Source organism: Melozone crissalis, unplaced genomic scaffold (assembly GCF_028551555.1).
Source record: "Melozone crissalis strain CALT ecotype California unplaced genomic scaffold, PUWL_Pcris_2 ptg000079l_1, whole genome shotgun sequence".
Classification (NCBI taxonomy): domain Eukaryota; kingdom Metazoa; phylum Chordata; class Aves; order Passeriformes; family Passerellidae; genus Melozone; species Melozone crissalis.
The window spans coordinates 3,000,297-3,017,997 of record NW_026535856.1 but is presented as its reverse complement, the minus strand read 5'-3'; the positions used below and the strand labels follow the sequence as shown (position 1 = coordinate 3,017,997).

Sequence of the window (17,701 nt, the reverse complement as noted above, 5' to 3'; positions counted from 1 at the left end):
AAAAAACCTGATTTGTCCAGAAGGGGAAAAGGGGTGTGACTTCCAGGAAAAAGGGGGGGACCCAGCTGGGAGGGCCAGCAGGAGCAGCAGGGCCAGGAGCCGGAGGGAGCACGTGGCCAAGGCCAGGTTGTGCCCAGGGGCTTTGGGGGTTGGGGTCCTGGGTGGTTTGGGGGCTGTTAATAAGCTATTACTTTTGAAATCAATGTGGAACACTCAGGAAAAGGTGTCCAATTATTAATGAGAATATTGACTTAACTAGCAGGGTCTGAGGAACCTCAGGATACCTGAAAAAATCTGGTGGAGATTTGGGTCCAAACCAGTGAAGTTATGAGTGAGATTGGTGAGGATTTGGGGAAGGACTCCGGGCGGCCGTGACCGTGCTGGAGTCCGGGGAGGACCTCCAGCCCCCCGCGGGGTCCCTGACATTGCTGTGTCGAGAGTCTGGGTTCAGTTTTGGGAGTTTTGCCCTACAATGGGTCCGACAGAGACCCAGGCAGGGGCTGGAATTCGTCGCCTACATCCGCAGCGGAGGCAGCACCTGGTATGCGCCATCGGTGAAGGGCCGGTTCATGATCGCCAGGGAAAAGGGACAGAGTCTGATGACGCTGACCATGACCAACCTCAAGGACGAGGATTCCACTGTTTATTTCTGTGCCAAAAATTGGGATGATTGTTGTGCTCCTGCTGCTGGTGAGGATATTGACTGTGGTGATGTTGGTCATGGTGGTTTTGGCCCTGCTCCCATCTTTGAGTCCCCCCTGTCCTCAAACCCAGACCCTCCCCCCAAACCTCAGGCCTTGACCCTTTGTCCCCATTTGCCCCAATGGTCAGCACTGACCCCAAACCCTCCCCTGCTCCTGCCCCAGAACTCAACCATTGGCCCCAAACCTTTACCCCGGCCTCCAGTTCAGGCCTCCTCCAATCAGGGCCTGGGGAGCTGGGGGAGATTTGGGTGAAATGGGCAAAACTGGGGGAAATTCGGGAGTTGGGGCAAAGATGGTGGACACTGGGGGAGAAGGTCAAGAATGGGGTCAAGGGTTGGGATTTGGTGCAGGATTTCGGGATTTTGGGACATTTGGGGAGCCAGGGATGGGGGTTTGGGGCCACCACCAGCATCATCACCATGTCCAGAGCTCCAAGAGAGGATTCCAGCCCAGCCCCAAGGAGCAGCCCCAGACACTGAGGCCGCTGAGGGAGAAGTGAAGCCCCAGGTGGGAGCGAGAGAAGGAGGGAGGAGAGGACGCCGTGATTTTGGGGCTCCGCAGCCTCCCCCCACTTCCTCCCCGGCAGCTGCCAGGGCCCGGCCGGGGCGGGAAAGGAAACAGAAAGTTCCTGGTTTTGGTCATTGTGAACATCTGTGTTTGGCAGAGGGCAGCTCAGCCTCTGGGTGCTGCGGCAGAGCGCCGGCTGCACAAAAAGCTTTGTGTGCAAAGGGCCCTGGAGCGATCCCCGTTTCGCACTGGGATGGAGGGGAAGGGACAGACTGGGGAGGAATGGGAAAAATTGGGGGAAATTGGGAATTGCGGAAGTGATGGTGGAGTTTGGGGAAATGGTAAAGATTTGAGAAAGAGGGGTGGGGATTTTGGGGAAGGATCAGAGAATTCTGAGATATTTGGGAAGAGAGAGGAGAGGGCTCGGGAGCATAACCACCATCAACACCATAAGCAGGACCACCACCACCACCATAAGCAGCACCACCACCACCACAACTACTGCTGTAACATTTGGCACAGAAATAGGATCCGGAATCCTCGTCCTTGAGGTTGTTCATGGTCAGTGTCACCGAGCTCTGCCCGGTGTCCCTGGAGATCCTGAACCGGCCCTGGACCGATGGCACGTAGCCGGTGTAAGCACCAGTGTTGTAGATCCTTGTGAGGTATTCCAGCCCCTGCCCGGGTCTCTGCCGCACCCAGAACATGTCGTAGCTCCCGAAACTGAACCTGGACCCTCGGCAGAGGAGGTGCAGGGACCCCCCGGGGGGCTGGAGGTCCCCCCTGCACTCCAGCAGGGTCACGGCCGCCCGGAGCCCTGCGGGACAAAGGGGAGATGGGGATGAGGCCAAAGCCTAACCCTTGACCCCAAAATCCCAACTACTGGCCCCAAATTGTGAAGACTTTGTCCTTCTCCTCCTGATCCTGGCCACCCTCCAGAATGGATCCCATCCTTTTTTCCAACTGGCCTGGATGACTTGGGGACTCTTGACCACTCAGGTTTCTCATCCCCATCTCCCCTTTGTCCCGCAGGGCCCTGGGCGGCCGTGACCCGGCTGGAGTGCGGGGGGGACCTCCAGCCCCCTGGAGGGCCCCTGCGCCTCCTCTGCCGAGGGTCCGGGTTGGATTTTAGGAATTTTGGGATGGGCTGGATGAGGCAGAAGCCTGGGCAAGGACTGGAGTTGGTGGCAGGGATCAGCACCAGGGGCAGCACCATGTACAGCCCATCAGTGCGGGGCCGATTCACGATCTCCAGGGACAACGGGCAGAGCTCAGTGATGTTGACCATGAACGACCACAGGGACGAGGATTCCGGACCCTATTTCTGCACCAGGTCTGCTGATGGCAGTTGGAGTAACAGTGCTGGCCATGGTGACAATGACAACAGAGCAGCCCTATCCCCTTGTTTAAGTCCTCACCTGTCCCAAGCCCCTGACCAGTGATCCCAAACTTGCTCTGCCTTGACCCCAGTTCTCATCCACTGACCCTCAACCATACCTCCAGACTTCAAATCGCCTCTGTGTGCACAAAAACTTTATACTGAATGCGGATATTTCAGGCCAAGGTTTAAGGTTTGGGTGAACTTTGTAGCCAAAATCAGGGTGAGAATTTTGGCCAGAGCCACTCCAGGGTTGGGACACGGGGTCAGGGATTTGGGTTTTGGGATAGAGTGGGGACACAGAGATGAGATCAGGGTCAATATCACCAACACCAAACCCAGTAAGAGAACCCGAACTCCCAGCAGCATGTTTCGCACAGAAATAGGATCTGGAATCCTCGTCCTTGAGGTTGTTCATGGTCAGCGTCACCGAGCTCTGCCCGTTGTCCCTGGAGATCGTGAACCGGCCCTTGACCGATGGCGCGTAGAAGGTGCTGGATCCACCCTTGTTGACCACTCCAACCCATTCCAGCCCCTTCCCGGGTCTCTGGCGGACCCAGCTCGTGTCGACATTTCCAAAACTGAACCCGGACCCTCGGCAGAGGAGGCGCAGGGATCCCCCGGGGGGCTGGAGGTCCGCCCCGCACTCCAGCTGGGTCATGGCCGCCCGGAGCCCTGCGGGACACAGGGGAGATTGGGATGAGGCCAAAGCTCAACCCTTGACCCAAATCCTGAACCTTGGCCCCAAACTGGGACCCTTGGAGTTCATCATCCTCCTCCCAGGTGGGTCCTGCCCCTTTTTCTAGCTGGCCTTGCCCACTTTGAGTCCCTCGACCAATCAGGTTTTTCATGCCCATCTCCCCTTTGTCCTGCAGGGCTCCGGACGGCCATGACCCTGCTGGAGTGTGGGGGGGACCTCCAGCCCCTTGGGGAGTCCCTGCGCCTCCTCTGCCGAGGGTCCGGGTTCAGTTTCGGCAGTTTTGGGATTGGCTGGTATCAACAGAGACCTGGGCAGCGGCTGGAGTACATTGCACAGATCAGCAATGGTGGTTACACCGAGTACACGCCATCGGTCAAGGGCCGGTTCACGATCTCCAGGGACAACGGGCAGAGCTCGGTGACGCTGGCCATGAACAACCTCAAGGACGAGGATTCCGGTGTCTATTTCTGTGGGAAAGCTTCATGCTCTGGTTGTGATCCTCATGCTAGTTATGTTGACGATGCCCGTTATGGCCTCCAGCTCCGGGTTCTGACACCACTCCTATCATTCAGTCCCCAAAGCTCTTATTTTCATCCCAAACCTCACCCATTAACTCAGCCCTTGACCCTTTGTCCAAAATTTTCCCCATTTGCACCAAGGTCCAGAACTGACACCGAACCCTGCCCTGCTCCTGCCCCAAAACTCAACCATTGGCCCCAAACCTTCACCCCTGGCCTCCAGTTCAGGCCTCCTCCAATCAGGGACCGGGAGCTGGGGGAGATTTGGGTGAAATGGGAAAAATCATGGGGAAAGTGGTGACTTGCGGCAGCGATGGCAGAGTTTGGGGGAAAATGGCTGAGATTTGATGGAACTGGTCTGGAATCTGAGGGAAGGGTGTCTGAGGATTGGAGAAATTCGGTGACCCTCATGGACGGTGGGGCCACTGACGGAATCTTCCCCAAAATCAGCAGAAGCACTCCAGCCCGCACGATCATCAAAACGTTTGGCGCAGAAATAAGCTGCGGAATCCTCGTCCTTGAGGTTGTTCATGGTCAGCGTCACCGAGCTCTGCGCGTTGTCCCTGGAGATCCTGAACCGGCCCTTGGCTGAGGCGGCGTACTCGGACCAGCCACCATTGTTGCTCATACTCGCAACGCATTGCAGCGACTGCCCCCTTCTCTGGCAGAACCAAAACATTCCATAATTCCCGAAATCGAACCCGGACCCTAGGCAGAGGAGGATCAGGGACCCCCCGGGGGGCTGGAGGTCCCCCCCGCACTCCAGCAAGGTCATGGCCACCCGGAGCCCTGCAGGACAAAGGGGAGATGGGGATGGGGCGATGCAAAGTCGAGGACGGACTGCCCAACTAATTAATGGGTGGATTGGAGCTAATTGCAGTTTTGAAGGCACATTACAATACTGGAAATCTCTGTTGGAGTTTTGAGGCCAGACCAAGCGAGTTTGGGGCTAAACTGACCAAGGTTTGGGGATGGGGGAGCGGAGAAAGGGTAGATGAGGAAGAGAGAATGAATCCACCCAAGTGTTGATTCCTGAATGCAGATCCTGATGTTGGTCCCAATTTGTGGCACTTTCTCCTCCTCCCGATGCTTCTGGCCCTCCCAGGTGGGTCCAGGTCCCTTTTCGGATCTGGTCAACCCCAGCCCAGCCTACGCCTGGGTCCAGGGCCTCATCCCCATCTCCCCTTTGTCCCGCAGGGCTCCGGGTGGCCGTGACCCTGCTGGAGTGCGGGGGGAACCTCCAGCCCCCCGGGGGGTCCCTGCGCCTCCTCTGCCGAGGGTCCGGGTTCAATTTCGGCAGATTTGGGATGGGCTGGGTTCGACAGAGACCCGGGCAGGGGTTGGAATTCGTCGCAGGCATTGACAGAGATGGATACACCCGATACCTGTCTGCGTTCAAGGGCCGGTTCACGATCTCCAGGGACAACGGGCAGAGCTCGGTGACGCTGACCATGAAAAACCTCAAGGACGAGGATTCCGGATCCTATTTCTGCCCCAAATGTGCTTCTGCTGGTTGGGGTGCTGCTGCTGCTGGTGCTGCTGTTGGACCCCATCCCCATCCCTGTGTCCCCCCCATCCCCATTCCCCCGATCCTTCCCTCCAGCCCTTGACCCCATTGTTGACCCCTATGGACTCCAATCTGGCCCATTTTCCCCAAATCTCAACCATTTGCACCCAGGTTTGGGAGACCTTCGTTGAGACTCGGAGCCAAGAGTTGAGGTACATGACCAGGAGCTGGGATTTGGGGCAGAGCCAGTTCAAAGCTGGGACACGGGGACAGGAATGGGGTCAGGGGCTGGGGACTGGGGGAAGGGGCTGGGGAACGGGGACATTGGGGGACACGGCCATGGCGAGGCATCAATGTCATAGGTGAGCTCAGGGTGACAGTGGCCCTGATTTGGGGCCAGGAGCTGAGATTTGGAGCAGAACCAGTTCAGAGGTGGGACAGGGGACAGGAATGGGGTCAGGGCTTGGGGATTGGAGGGAGGATCTGGGGAACGGGGACAGGGTTGGGGACATGGGGAGAGGGACAGGGCCAAAAAAATCAACAGCTCGAGCACCACCCCAACCTCCACTAGTTAAACGAGATTTCACGCAGAAATAGGATCTGGAATCCTCGTCCTTGAGGTTGTTCATGGTCAGCGTCACCAAGCTCTGCCCGTTGTCCCTGGAGATCCTGAACTGGCCCTTGACTGAATCCGCGTACCCAGTCCAACCAGCATTGTCCCAGATCGCCGCGATGAATTCCAGCCGCCGCCCGGGTCTCTGGCGGATCCAGCCCATTGCAAATTTCCCAAAATCGAACCCGGACCCTCGGCAGAGGAGGCGCAGGGACCCTCCGGGGGGCTGGAGGTCCCCCCCGCACTCCAGCAGGGTCATGGCCGCCCAGAGACCTGCGGGACAAAGGGGAGATGGGGATGGGAAACCTGATTGGCTGTGGCTCAATGTTCGCATGTTGAGATCCAGATGTGGGTGGGATCCACCTGGGAGGTCCAGCAGGAGAAGAAGGAGGAGAATGATGAACTCCAAGGGTCCCAATTTGGGGCCAAGGGTCAGGATTTGGGTCAAGGGTTGAGCTTTGGCCTCATCCCTATCTCCCCTTTGTCCCCCAGGGCTCCGGGCGGCCGTGACCCTGCTGGAGTGCGGGGGGGACCTCCAGCTCCCCGGGGGGTCTCTGTGCCTCCTCTGCCGACGGTCTGGGTTCAGTTTCGGCAGTTTCAGAATTCAGTTCTGGGTTCGTCAGAGACCCGGGCAGGGACTGGAATACGTCGCAGCGATCAAGAACGATGGATCCAGCTACGCCTATGCATCATCAGTGCAGGGCCGGTTCAGGATCTCCAGGGACAACGGGCAGAGCTCGGTGACGCTGACAATGAGCAACCTCAAGGATGAGGATTCCGGTTCCTATTTCTGCGGGAAAGCTGCCTATGATACTTGGGGTGCTGCTGCTGATGGTTTTTACCCCATCCCCATGGCTGTGTCCCCACCTCTCCCGGTTCCCCAGACCCTTCTCCCAAACTCTGCCCCTCACCCCATTTCTGACCCCATCTCCCAACCCTGCCCTGGCTCTGCCCCAAATTCTCCACTCTCGACCACACAGTTGACCAAAATCTTAACCCATGACCAGAAGTATCCACTTTCAGAATCAAGTTTTGGGGCACAAAGAGGAGATTTGGGGTCAGGAGTTGTTGTTTAGGGTCAACGGGTGAGAATTGGGGCCGAGGCAGAGCAAGGTTAGGATCAATGGTCAAGGGCTGGGTGTGGGCTGGGGGTTTGGGGGAAGGGTCTGGGCAACGGGGACAGGGGGGGACACAAGGTAATGGGGACAGCACGAGCACCGTCAATATAATCAGCAGGAGCAGCACCACCACCACCAGGAGGTTTGACACAGAACTAAACAGCGGAATCCTCGTCCTTGAGGTTGTTCATGGTCAGCGTCACTGAGCTCTGTGCGTTGTCCCTGGAGATCGCCACCCAGCCCTTGACCGATGGCGTGTAGGCGGTGTAACCTACACTGCCACTGATCCTTGCGACAAATTCCAGCCCCTGCCCGGGTCTCTGGCGGATCCAGCCCATCCCAAAACTCCCGAAATCGAACCCGGACCCGCGGCACAGAAACGTCAGGGACCCCCCGGGGGGCTGGAGGTCCCCCCCGCACTCCAGCAGGGTCACGGCCGCCCGGAGCCCATCTCCAAATCTTCAACAATTTCACTCATAACTCCCCTGGTTTGGTCCCAAATCTCCACCAGATTTTTTGGGTATCCTGAGGTTCCTCAAAAGCTGGAATTAAACTCAATAATTTCATTAATAAATTGGACACCTTCTCCTCAGTGTTCCACATTGATTTCAAACGCAATAGCAGGTTAACAAGCGCCAAACCCCCCTGGGACCCCAACTCTGGCACATCTCGGCCTTGGCCTTGAGCTCCCTCCGGCTCCAGTCCCTGCTGCTCCTGCTGCCCCTCCCAGGTGGGCCCCGCCCTATTTTTTTGCAACACACGCACCTTTCCCCTTCTAGACCAATCATATTTTTCATTTTTAATCATCTCCCCTTTGTCCCGCAGGGCTCCGGGCGGCCGTGACCCTGCTGGAGTGCGGGGGGAACCTCCAGCCCCCCGGGGGGTCCATGCGATTCCTCTGCCGAGGGTCCGGGTTCAGTTTCGGGAGTTACCCCATGTACTGGGTCCGCCAGAGACTCGGGCAGGGGCTGGAATGGCTCCCGAGCATCTACAGCAATGGTGGCACCACCTGCTATGCGCCATCGGTGCAGGGTTTGTTCACGATCTCCAGGGACAACGGGCAGAGCTCGGTGACGCTGACCATGAAAAACCTCAAGGACGAGGATTCCGGATTCTATCTCTGTGCCAAGGGTGCTGATGCTTATAGCTGGAATGCTGCTGCTTATGGTGAAGACTCCAGTGGTGGATCCACGCCCCCATCTCAGTGTCCCCAGCTGTCCCCAAACCCCCAACAATTCCCCCAATCCTCAGCCCTGGGCCCATCCCTGCCAGGGGGTCTCTGTCCCAATCCCCACCGGGACGGGGCTGTGGAGACCCCTCTGGAGCCGTTTGGTTTCCCACCATCGCTCTCCTCACCGGGCTGTGGCCATGGGGAGGTGCCGGCGGCTCACGGCCCCGGCAGCACACACAGAACTCAATGGCGCAGCTCACCACAAGAGGTTTCTGGCCAATCACATAAAGCAAAGGCAGATTGACATGGTGGGGCCGGATCTGGGACATCGTCGTCAGTTTTGGGGAATTTGGTTGGGACATGGAGCCCAGAGCTGAGGTTTGGGGCCAGGAGCTGAGATTTGGGAAAGAGCCAGTTCAGAGTTGGGACAAGGGACATCAATGGGGTCAGGGCTGGGGATTGGGGAAGGGTCTGGGGAACAGAGACAGGGGGGAAACAGCGATGGGGATGGGGACAAAACGACAGGCAACATTCTCCCAACCAGCATGATCATCAACACACTTGGCAAAGAAATAGGATCCGGAATCCGTGTCCTTGAGGTTGTTCATGGTCAGCGTCACCAAGCTCTGCCCGTTGTCCTTGGAGATCGTCAACCGGCCCTTGACCGACAGCGCGTATGCGGTCCAACCACCATTGTAGCTGATACTCGCGAGCCACTCCAGCGCCTGCCCGGGTCCCTGGCGCACCCAGAACACGTCATAGCTTCCGAAACTGAACCCGGACCCTCGGCAGACGAGGCGCAGGGACCCCCCGGGGGCTGGAGGTCCCCCCCGCACTCCAGCAGGGTCACGGCCGCCCAGAGCCCTGCGGGACAAAGGGGAGATGGGGATGAGGCCAAAGCTCAACCCTTGGCCCAAATCCTGACTCTTGGCCTCAAACGGGGACTCGTGGAGTTCATCATACACCTCCCAGCGGGTCCCATCACATTTTCCAGCAGACCACATGCACTATGAGACATTCAAGCGATCAGGTTTTTCATTTCCATCACCTCCCCTTTGTCCCGCAGGGCTCCGGGCGGCCGTGACCCTGCTGGAGTGCGGGGGGCACCTCCAGCCCCCCGGGGGTTCCCTGCGCCTCCTCTGCCCAGGGTCCAGGTTCGAATTTGGGAGTTTCTCCATGTTCTGGATCCGCCAGAGACCCGGGCAGGGGCTGGAATGGCTGGCCGGGATCAGCAGTGATGGTGCCAACACCTTCTATGCGCCATCGGTCAAGGGCCGGTTCAGGATCTCCAGGGACAACGGGCAGAGCTCGGTGACGCTGACCATGAACAATCTCAAGGACGAGGATTCCGGATCCTATTTCTGTGCCAAATGTTACAGCAGTGGCTGTGGTAATGGTGCTTATGCTTATGGTGTTGATGGTGGTTGTGGTCCCAAGCCCTTTTTTCTGTGTTCCCACAAATCACAGCATTCTCTGATCCTTCCCTTAAATCCTGGCTCTTTTTCTCACATCTCAGATATTTTCCCCCAAACTCCACCATCACTTCCCCAATTCCCAATTTTTCCCAATTCTCCCCAATCTCCCCCAGTTCCCCTCCATCCCAGTGTGGAACGGGGATCGCTCCAGGGCCCTTTGCACACAGAGCTTTTTGTGCAGCCGGCGCTCTGCCGCAGCGCCCCGAGGCTGAGCTGCCTTCTGCCAAACACACATGTTCACAATGACCAAAACCAGGAAATTTCTGTTTCCTTTCCTGCCCCGGCCGGGCCCCGGCAGCTGCTGGGGAGGAAGTGGGGAGAGGCTGTGGAGCCCCAAAATCGCGGCGTCTTCTCCTCCTTCCCTCCCTCCCTCGCTCCCACCTGGGGCTTCACTTCTCCCTCAGCGGCCGCGGTGTCTGGGGCTGCTCCTTGGGGCTGGGCTAGAATCCTCTCTCTGGAGAAAACCCCCTTTTTTTTACCCAAAAAACACATGAAATTTTGGGGAAATTAAATTTTTCAAGTTGATCTCGAGTCGAGGGTCCCATGCTGAGAGAAGCAGTGGGGTGCAAGGGTGGAGTCACCTGGAACGTTCCATCGGTGAAGGGCAGGGTCAGAATGGCCAAGGAGAGCTCAGGAGCCAAAATGGCCCCGAGTGGGCCCCGAGCTGAGGTGTGGGGCCAGGAGCTGAGAATGTGGGGCAGAGTCAGGGCAGGGTTGGGGCACGGGGACAGGAATGGGGTCAGGGGCTGGGGACTGGGGAAAGGGGATGGGGCAGTTGGGGACAAGTGGGGACACAAATATGCGTGTGGGGCCAATACCATAGGCATCATTATCAGCAGCACCAGCACCCTTGGCACAGAAATAGGATCCGGAATCCTCATCCTTGAGGTTGTTCATGGTCAGCGTCACCGAGCTCTGCCCGTTGTCCTTGGAGATCATGAACCGGCCCTTGACCGATTGTCCGTAGTCGGTGTAAGCACCATTCCTGCTGATTCCTGCAAGCCATTCCAGCCCCTGCCTGGGTCTCTGTCGACACCAGCCCACTCCAAAACTGCCAAAACTGAACCAGGACCCTCGGCAGAGGAGGTGCAGGGACCCCCCGGGGGGCTGGAGGTCCCCCCCACACTCCAGCAGGGTCACGGCCGCCTGGAGCCCTGCGGGAAAAAGGGGAGATGGGGATGAGGCCAAAGCTCAACCCTTGACGTCAATATCCCCACTATTGGCCCCAAACTGGGACCCTTGGAGTTCATCATCATCCTCCTCCCAGGTGGGTCCCAATCCTTTATCAGGCTTGACCCTCCCAGTTTTTTTCCCTGGACCAATCAGGTTTCCCATCCCCATCTCCCCTTTGTCCCGCAGGGCTCTGGGCGTCCGTGACCCTGCTGGAGTGCGGGGGGGACCTCCAGCCCCCCGGGTGGTCCCTGCGCCTCCTCTGCCGAGGGTCCAGGTTCAGTTTTGGCGATTATGGAATGTTCTGGCTGCGTCAGAGACCTGGGCAGGGGCTTGAATGGCTTGCGGGGATCTGGAGCAGTGGTTCCAACCCCGGCTACGTGCCGTCGGTCGAGGGTCGGTTCACAATCTCCAGGGACACCGGGCAGAGCTCGGTGACGCTGACCATGAACAACCTCAAGGACGAGGATTTCACCACCTATTTCTGCGCCAAATATTCTGTCAGTAGTTGTGATTAGGATGCTGCTTCTTTTGGTGACCATGGTTTTGGTGGCTGTGGTCCCAAGCCCTCTCCTCTCTGTGCCCAAGTATCACAGAATTCTCTGATCCCTCCCCAAATCCCAGCCCTTTCCCCCAAATCTCTGTCATTTTCCCCCAAATTCTGCCATTGCTGCCCCAACTCTGCACTTTCCCCCAGTTTTTATCATTTTTCCCCAATCTCAGCCTTCTCCTCCTGACCCTTGGACAGTTTACCCAGAAACATGCCCCAGTCCAACACCAAGCACTGAGCCAAAGCCCCCAAACTGGTTCTGTCCTAAACCCCCAAACTGGTTCTGCCACAAAACCTCTTGCTTTGGCCCCAAAAATCACCCAATTCTGCCCCAAATCCCAACTTTGGGCTCCCAGCCGCAGCCGCTGACCCAAACCTCACCCACTGTCCCCAAATCTCAGCCCTTTGGGCACTACTGGGGGTCAAGGATTAGATTTGGGGCCAAGAGTAGAGTTTGGGGCCAGACCAAGGGGAGGGTTTGGGGCAAATGGGCAGTATTGGGGCAAAGGGGGCGGGGCTGGGACAAAGGGTCAGGGGTGGGACAGGGGGGTTTGGGGAAGGGTCTGGGGACAGCTGGGGACAGGGACGGGGCTGAAACCCCAAACACCAACCCAACCACCAGGAGTGAAACCAATGGCATGGGCGGCATTCCAGCCACCATAGGAATCCTTGGCACAGAAATAGATGGTGGAATCCTCGTCCTTGAGGTTGTTCATGGTCAGCGTCAGCGAGCTCTGCCCGCTGTCCCTGGAGATCCTGAACCGGCCCTTGACTGAACCCGCGTACCTGGTGCTGCCACCATAACTGGTGATGCTGGCGATGTATTCCAGTCCCTGCCCGGGTCTCTGTCGAACCCAGCCCATCGCAAATTTCCCAAAATCGGACCCAGATGCTTGGCAGAGGAGGCGCAGGGACCCCCCGGGGGGCTGGAGGTCCCCCCCGCACTCCAGCAGGGTCACGGCCGCCCGGAGCCCTGCGGGACAAAGGGGAGATGGGCATGAGGATCCTGATTGGTCAAGGGCCTTAAAGCAGGTGTGGCCAGCTGGAAAAAGGGGCGGGACCCACCTGGGAGGAGGAGGATGAACTTCAAGTGTCCCAATTTGGGGCCAAAAATCAGGATTTGGGTCAAGGGTTGAGCTTTGGCCTCATGCCTATCTCCCCTTTGTCCCACAGGGCTCCGGGCGGCCGTGACCCTGCTGGAGTGCGGGGGGTGCCTCCAGCCCCCCGTGGGGTCCCTGACGTTGCTGTGCCGCGCATCTGGGTTTGATTTCGGGAATTTTGGAATGATCTGGATCCGCCAGAAACCCGGGCAGGGGCTGGAATTTGTGGCAGACATTGACAGTGATGGATACACCAGATACCCGCCTGCGGTCAAGGGCCGGTTCACACAACTGTGGCCCCAAACCCCGACTGGTTCTGCATCAAAGCCAACTGAGCTGGTGCCAAAATTTGCCCAATTTCAGCCCAAATCTCGGTCCTTGGGGCACTTTCGGGGTACGAAGGGGAGATTTGGGGCCAAGAGTTGCATTTGGGGCCAGACCCAGGGCAGGGTTTGGGGCCAATGGGCAGCGTTGGGGCAAAGGGGGCTGGAGGTCATCACTGGGAGAACAGTGATGAACTCCAAGGGTCCCAGTTTGGGGCCAAGAGTCAGGATTTGGGTCAAGGGTTGAGCTTTGGCCTCATCCCCATCTCCCCTTTGTCCCACAGGGCTCCGGGTGGCTGTGACCCTGCTGGAGTGCGGGGGGGACCTCCAGCCCCCCGGGGGCTCCCTGCGCCTCCTCTGCCGAGGGGCCGGGTTCAGTTTCAGCAGTTATGGGATGAACTGGGTCCGCCAGAGACCCGGGCAGGGGCTGGAATGGGTCGCGGGGATCACCAACAATGCTGGTTGGACCGGATACGTGCCATCGGTCAAGGGCCGGTTCAGGATCTCCAGGGACAACGGGCAGAGCTCGGTGACGCTGACCATGAACAACCTCAAGGACGAGGATTCCGCCACCTATTTCTGTGCCAAATCTTACAGCACTGGTAGCGCTGCTGCTTATACTGACCATGCCAGTGGTGGCATCACCATTTCTGAGCCCCTCCTGTTCCCAAATCTCTGACCCTTCCCCGAAATCTCAGTCCTTGACCCCGTTCTTGACCCTTCGTCCCAGATCTGCCCCATTTCCAACACCACCAACCACAGAGCCAAAACCCCCAATCAGATTCTGCCCCAAATCCCCACTTTGTGCTCCCGGCCACAGCCGCTGACACGAATCCTGAACCTTTGCCCCCAAATCGGAACCTGGGCCTCAAACCCCTGCCCTCAGAGCAAAGTGGTGGGGCACAAAGTGGAGATTTGGGGTCAGGAGTTGTGGTTTGGGGTCAGCGGGTGAGAATTGGGGCCGAGGCAGAGCAAGGTTGGGATCAATGATCAAGGGCTGGGTGTGGGCTGGGGGCTTGGGGGAAGGGTCTGGGGAATGGGGACGGGGGGGACACGGGGATGGGGATGGCACCGAGATCAATACGATCAATACCAGTACCACTGTTATAGGATTTGGCACAGAAATAGGATCCAGAATTCTCGTCCCTGAGGTTGTTCATGGTCAGCGTCACCGAGCTCTGCCCGTTGTCCCTGGAGATCCTGAACCAGCCCTTGACTGAATCCGCGTACCAGGTGCTGCCACCATCATTGCTGATTGCTGCGATGTATTCCAGCGTTTGCCCAGGTTTCTGACGGATCCACATCATCCCAAAACTGCCGAAACTGAACCCGGACCCTCGGCAGAGGAGGCGAAGGGAACCCCCGGGGGGCTGGAGGTCCCCACGGCACTCCAGCAGGGCCACGGCCGCCCGGAGCCCTGCGGGAAAAAGGGGAGATGGGGATGAGGTGATGCAAACATCAGGCAGAGCTGTCCAAATAATTAATGGGAGGATCAGGCCTAATTGCAGGGTTGAAGGCACTTTACAATACTGGAAATCTCTTTTGGAGATTTAGGGCCAGACAGAGGGAGTTTGGGGCAAAACTGATCAAGGTTTGGGGATGAGGGAGCGGCCGTGACCCTGCTGGAGTGCAGGGGGGGCCTCCAGCCCCCCGGGGCGTCCCTGCGCCTCCTCTGCCGAGGGTCCGGGTCCAGTTTTGAGGATTATGGAATGTACTGGATCCGCCAGAGACCCGGGCAGGGGCTGGAATTTGTTGCAAGTATCTACAACAATGGTGGCAGCACCGATTACGCGCCATCAGTCAAGGGTCAGTTCACCATGTCCAAGGACAACGGGCAGAGCTCGGTGACGCTGACCATGAACAACCTCAAGGACGAGGATTCCGGATCCTATTTCTGTGCAAAAGATGCTTATGGTCATGGTTCTAGTAGTGCTGGTTATATTGACGATGGTTATGATGGCCCCACCCTGCCTTTGATCTCACAGACATCCCAAAATTCCCACATTCTACCCTCAAATCTTTACTCTTAAAACTGAATCTTGACCCTTTTCCCTCAATCTCTACCATCACTGCCTTACGTGTCCCACTTCTCTGCACGTTTCAGCCTTTCACCCAAATCTCAAATGTTCATGCCCAAAACTCTGCCCTTTGTGCCCCAGATCTCAGTGGGGATCACTTCTGACCGTTGGCCCAAAACTCAGCTGGTTCTGCCGCAAACCTCAGCTCTTGGCACCAAGTCTCAGCCAAGGTCCCCAAACCTGGATGCAAATGGTTGAGATTTGGGGAAAATGGGCCAGATTTGTGTCCGTGGGGGTCACCAATGGGATCAAGGGTTGAGGGAAGGACCTGGGGAATGGGGACAGGTGGGGACCCAGGGATGGGGACGGGTCAATAGATTCGAGGGCACCAGCAGCAATGTTAGTGCTGGACTCCTTGGCGCAGAAATAGGATCCGGAATCCTCGTCCTTGAGGTTGTTCACGGTCAGGGTCATGGAGCTCTGCCCGTTGTCCCTGGAGATCGCAACTCGGCCCCGCAGTGACGGCGCGTAGTCGGTGCCACCGTGGCTGTCGATGGCGGCCACCCACTGCAGCCCCTGCCCGGGGCTCTGGCGGATCCAGTGCAGATCAGAACGGCCGAAAGGGAACCCGGACCCTCGGCAGAGGAGGCGCAGGGAACCCCCGGGGGGCTGGAGGTCCCCCCCGCACTCCAGCAGGGTCACGGCCGCCTGGAGCCCTGCGGGACAAAGGGGAGATGGGGATGAGGCCAAAGCTCAACCCTACACCCAAATCCTGACTCTTGGCCCCAAATTGGGACCCTTGGAGTTCATCATCCTCCTCCCAGGTGGGTCCCGCCACTTTTTGAAGCATGCCAGGCCAACTAGGACTCTCTTCACCAATCAGGTTTCTCATCCCCATCTCCCCTCTGTCCCACAGGGCTCCGGGCGGCCGTGACCCTGCTGGAGTGCGGGGGGGACCTCCAGCCCCCCGGGGGGTCCCTGCGCCTCCTCTGCCGAGCGTCCGGGTTCAATTTTGGGGGTTTTGAAATGGAATGGGCTCGACAGCGTCCCGGGCAGGGGCTGGAGTGGGTCGTGGGGATCAGGTACGATGGTGCTGACACCTACTACGCGCCCTCAGTCAAGGGCCGGTTCAGGATCTCCAGGGACAACGGGCAGAGCTCGGTGGCGCTGACCATGAACAACCTCAAGGACGAGGATTCCGCCACTTATTTCTGTGCCAAACGTGCTTATGGTGATAATTTGGCTTATGCTGATTCTTATCATTTTGTCCCCGTCCCCGTGCCCTTGCTCCCCTCCTGTCCCTATTCCCCAGGCCCTTCCCTCTATCCCCAAGCCCTGACCCCTTTCCTGTCCCTTTGTCCCAACCCTGATAAGACCGAGATATCAGATTTAGGCTGATCCCCAAGCCATGCTGGCCGATCTGGATAACTCTGGGCGACAGAGTGCCCGAACAGCCAATCAGCTCAGAGATGCCACCATCTCAGCAAGCTCAGTGACTTCAGCTCTTTAGTGATTCTCAGCTCTCAGGATTCCAGCTCTTTTATTGATTATCAGCTCTCTCAGGATTCCAGATCTTTTATGGATTATCAGCTCTCAGGATTTCAGCTCGTTAGGGATTCTCAGCTCTCAGGATCTCAGCTCTTTGCTCACTCGCTGGGGCGCCTTTGGCTGGGGCAGAAACAGATGGACAGAGAGGACAAGGAGAGGTCCTGGCGGTTCCACAGCCATGGTTCATTGAGGGATCTGTGAGGGGTTCCAGCAACAGCTCTTCTCCTGTCAGATGGGCTAAACCAGCCCCTTTTATAGGGTACAAGGGGATCCAAACGTGTCCAACAGTGAGGGTCAGGGAGAAGACACAAATGGGGTTACAGAGAGAAGATGTGGGGCGGTTGGCAAAAGACAGGAGATTATTTTGCTGTTCCATCATGACTGAGCAGTTCCTGCTGTTACGTCTCAATCCTCCCTGGAGCTCGCGCAATCTCTGTGCACTCTGCTAAAGGACATGGGGTCAACACGATAGGCAACAGTCTCCCAGCCAGTACCATCATCAACAGATTTGGCAAAAAAATCACATCCTGAATCCTCGTCCTTGAGGTTGTTCATGGTCAGCGTCAGCGAGCTCTGCCCGTTGTCCCTGGAGATCGTGACCCCGCCCTTGACAGACGACGTGTAGGCGGTGGTGCCACCACTGGTGATCCCCGCAAGCCACTCCAGTGCCTGTCGGGGTCTCTGGCGGATCCAGTACATGGTGGAACTGCCAAAACTGAACCCAGACCCTCAGCAGAGGAGGCGCAGGGACCCTCCGTGGGGGTGGAGTTTCCCCCCGCACTCCAGCAGGGTCACGGCCGCTCCCCCATCCCCAAACCTTCAGTGGTTTTGCCACCAATTCCCTTTGTTTGTCCCCAGACATCCAACAGAGGTATCCTGAATAGTAAAGTGCCTTCACCCCTGCAATTAGCCCCAGTCCATCCATTAATTATTCAGACAGCTCTTCTGACTTTTGCATCTACTCAGCCCCATCTCCCCTTTGTCCCGCAGGGCTCCGGGCGGCCGTGACCCTGCTGGAGTGTGGGGGGGACCTCCAGCCCCCCAGGGGGTCCCTGCGCCTCCTCTGCCGAGGGTTCGGGTTCAGTTTCGGGGCTCACTCCATCACCTGGACCCGCCAGAGCCCCGGGCAGGTGCTGGAAATGCTGGCGCTGATCGACGCTAACGGTGCCCATGCCTGGTACACGCCGTCGGTGCAGGGCCGGTTCAGGATCTCCAGGGACAACGGGCAGAGCTCGGTGATGCTGACCATGAACAACCTCAAGGACGAGGATTCCGAATCCTATTTCTGTGCCAGGGGTGCT

The 17,701-nt window shown here is 58.0% G+C and overlaps 2 gene segments (V, D, J or C); both read right to left on the bottom strand.

Moving 5' to 3' along the window:
• Window positions 1–514: 514 nt before the first annotated feature.
• LOC128946209 (Ig heavy chain V region 914-like) lies at window positions 515–6,186 on the bottom strand. The segment is given in 3 exon segments: window positions 515–620; window positions 3,237–3,264; window positions 5,877–6,186. Coding segments are annotated over 3 exon segments (444 nt in total).
• An 8,974-nt stretch (window positions 6,187–15,160) lies between these two features.
• Window positions 15,161–17,099, bottom strand: LOC128946208 (Ig heavy chain V region 914-like). The segment is given in 3 exon segments: window positions 15,161–15,180; window positions 15,242–15,560; window positions 17,001–17,099. Coding segments are annotated over 3 exon segments (438 nt in total).
• Between the last annotated feature and the right edge of the window lie 602 nt (window positions 17,100–17,701).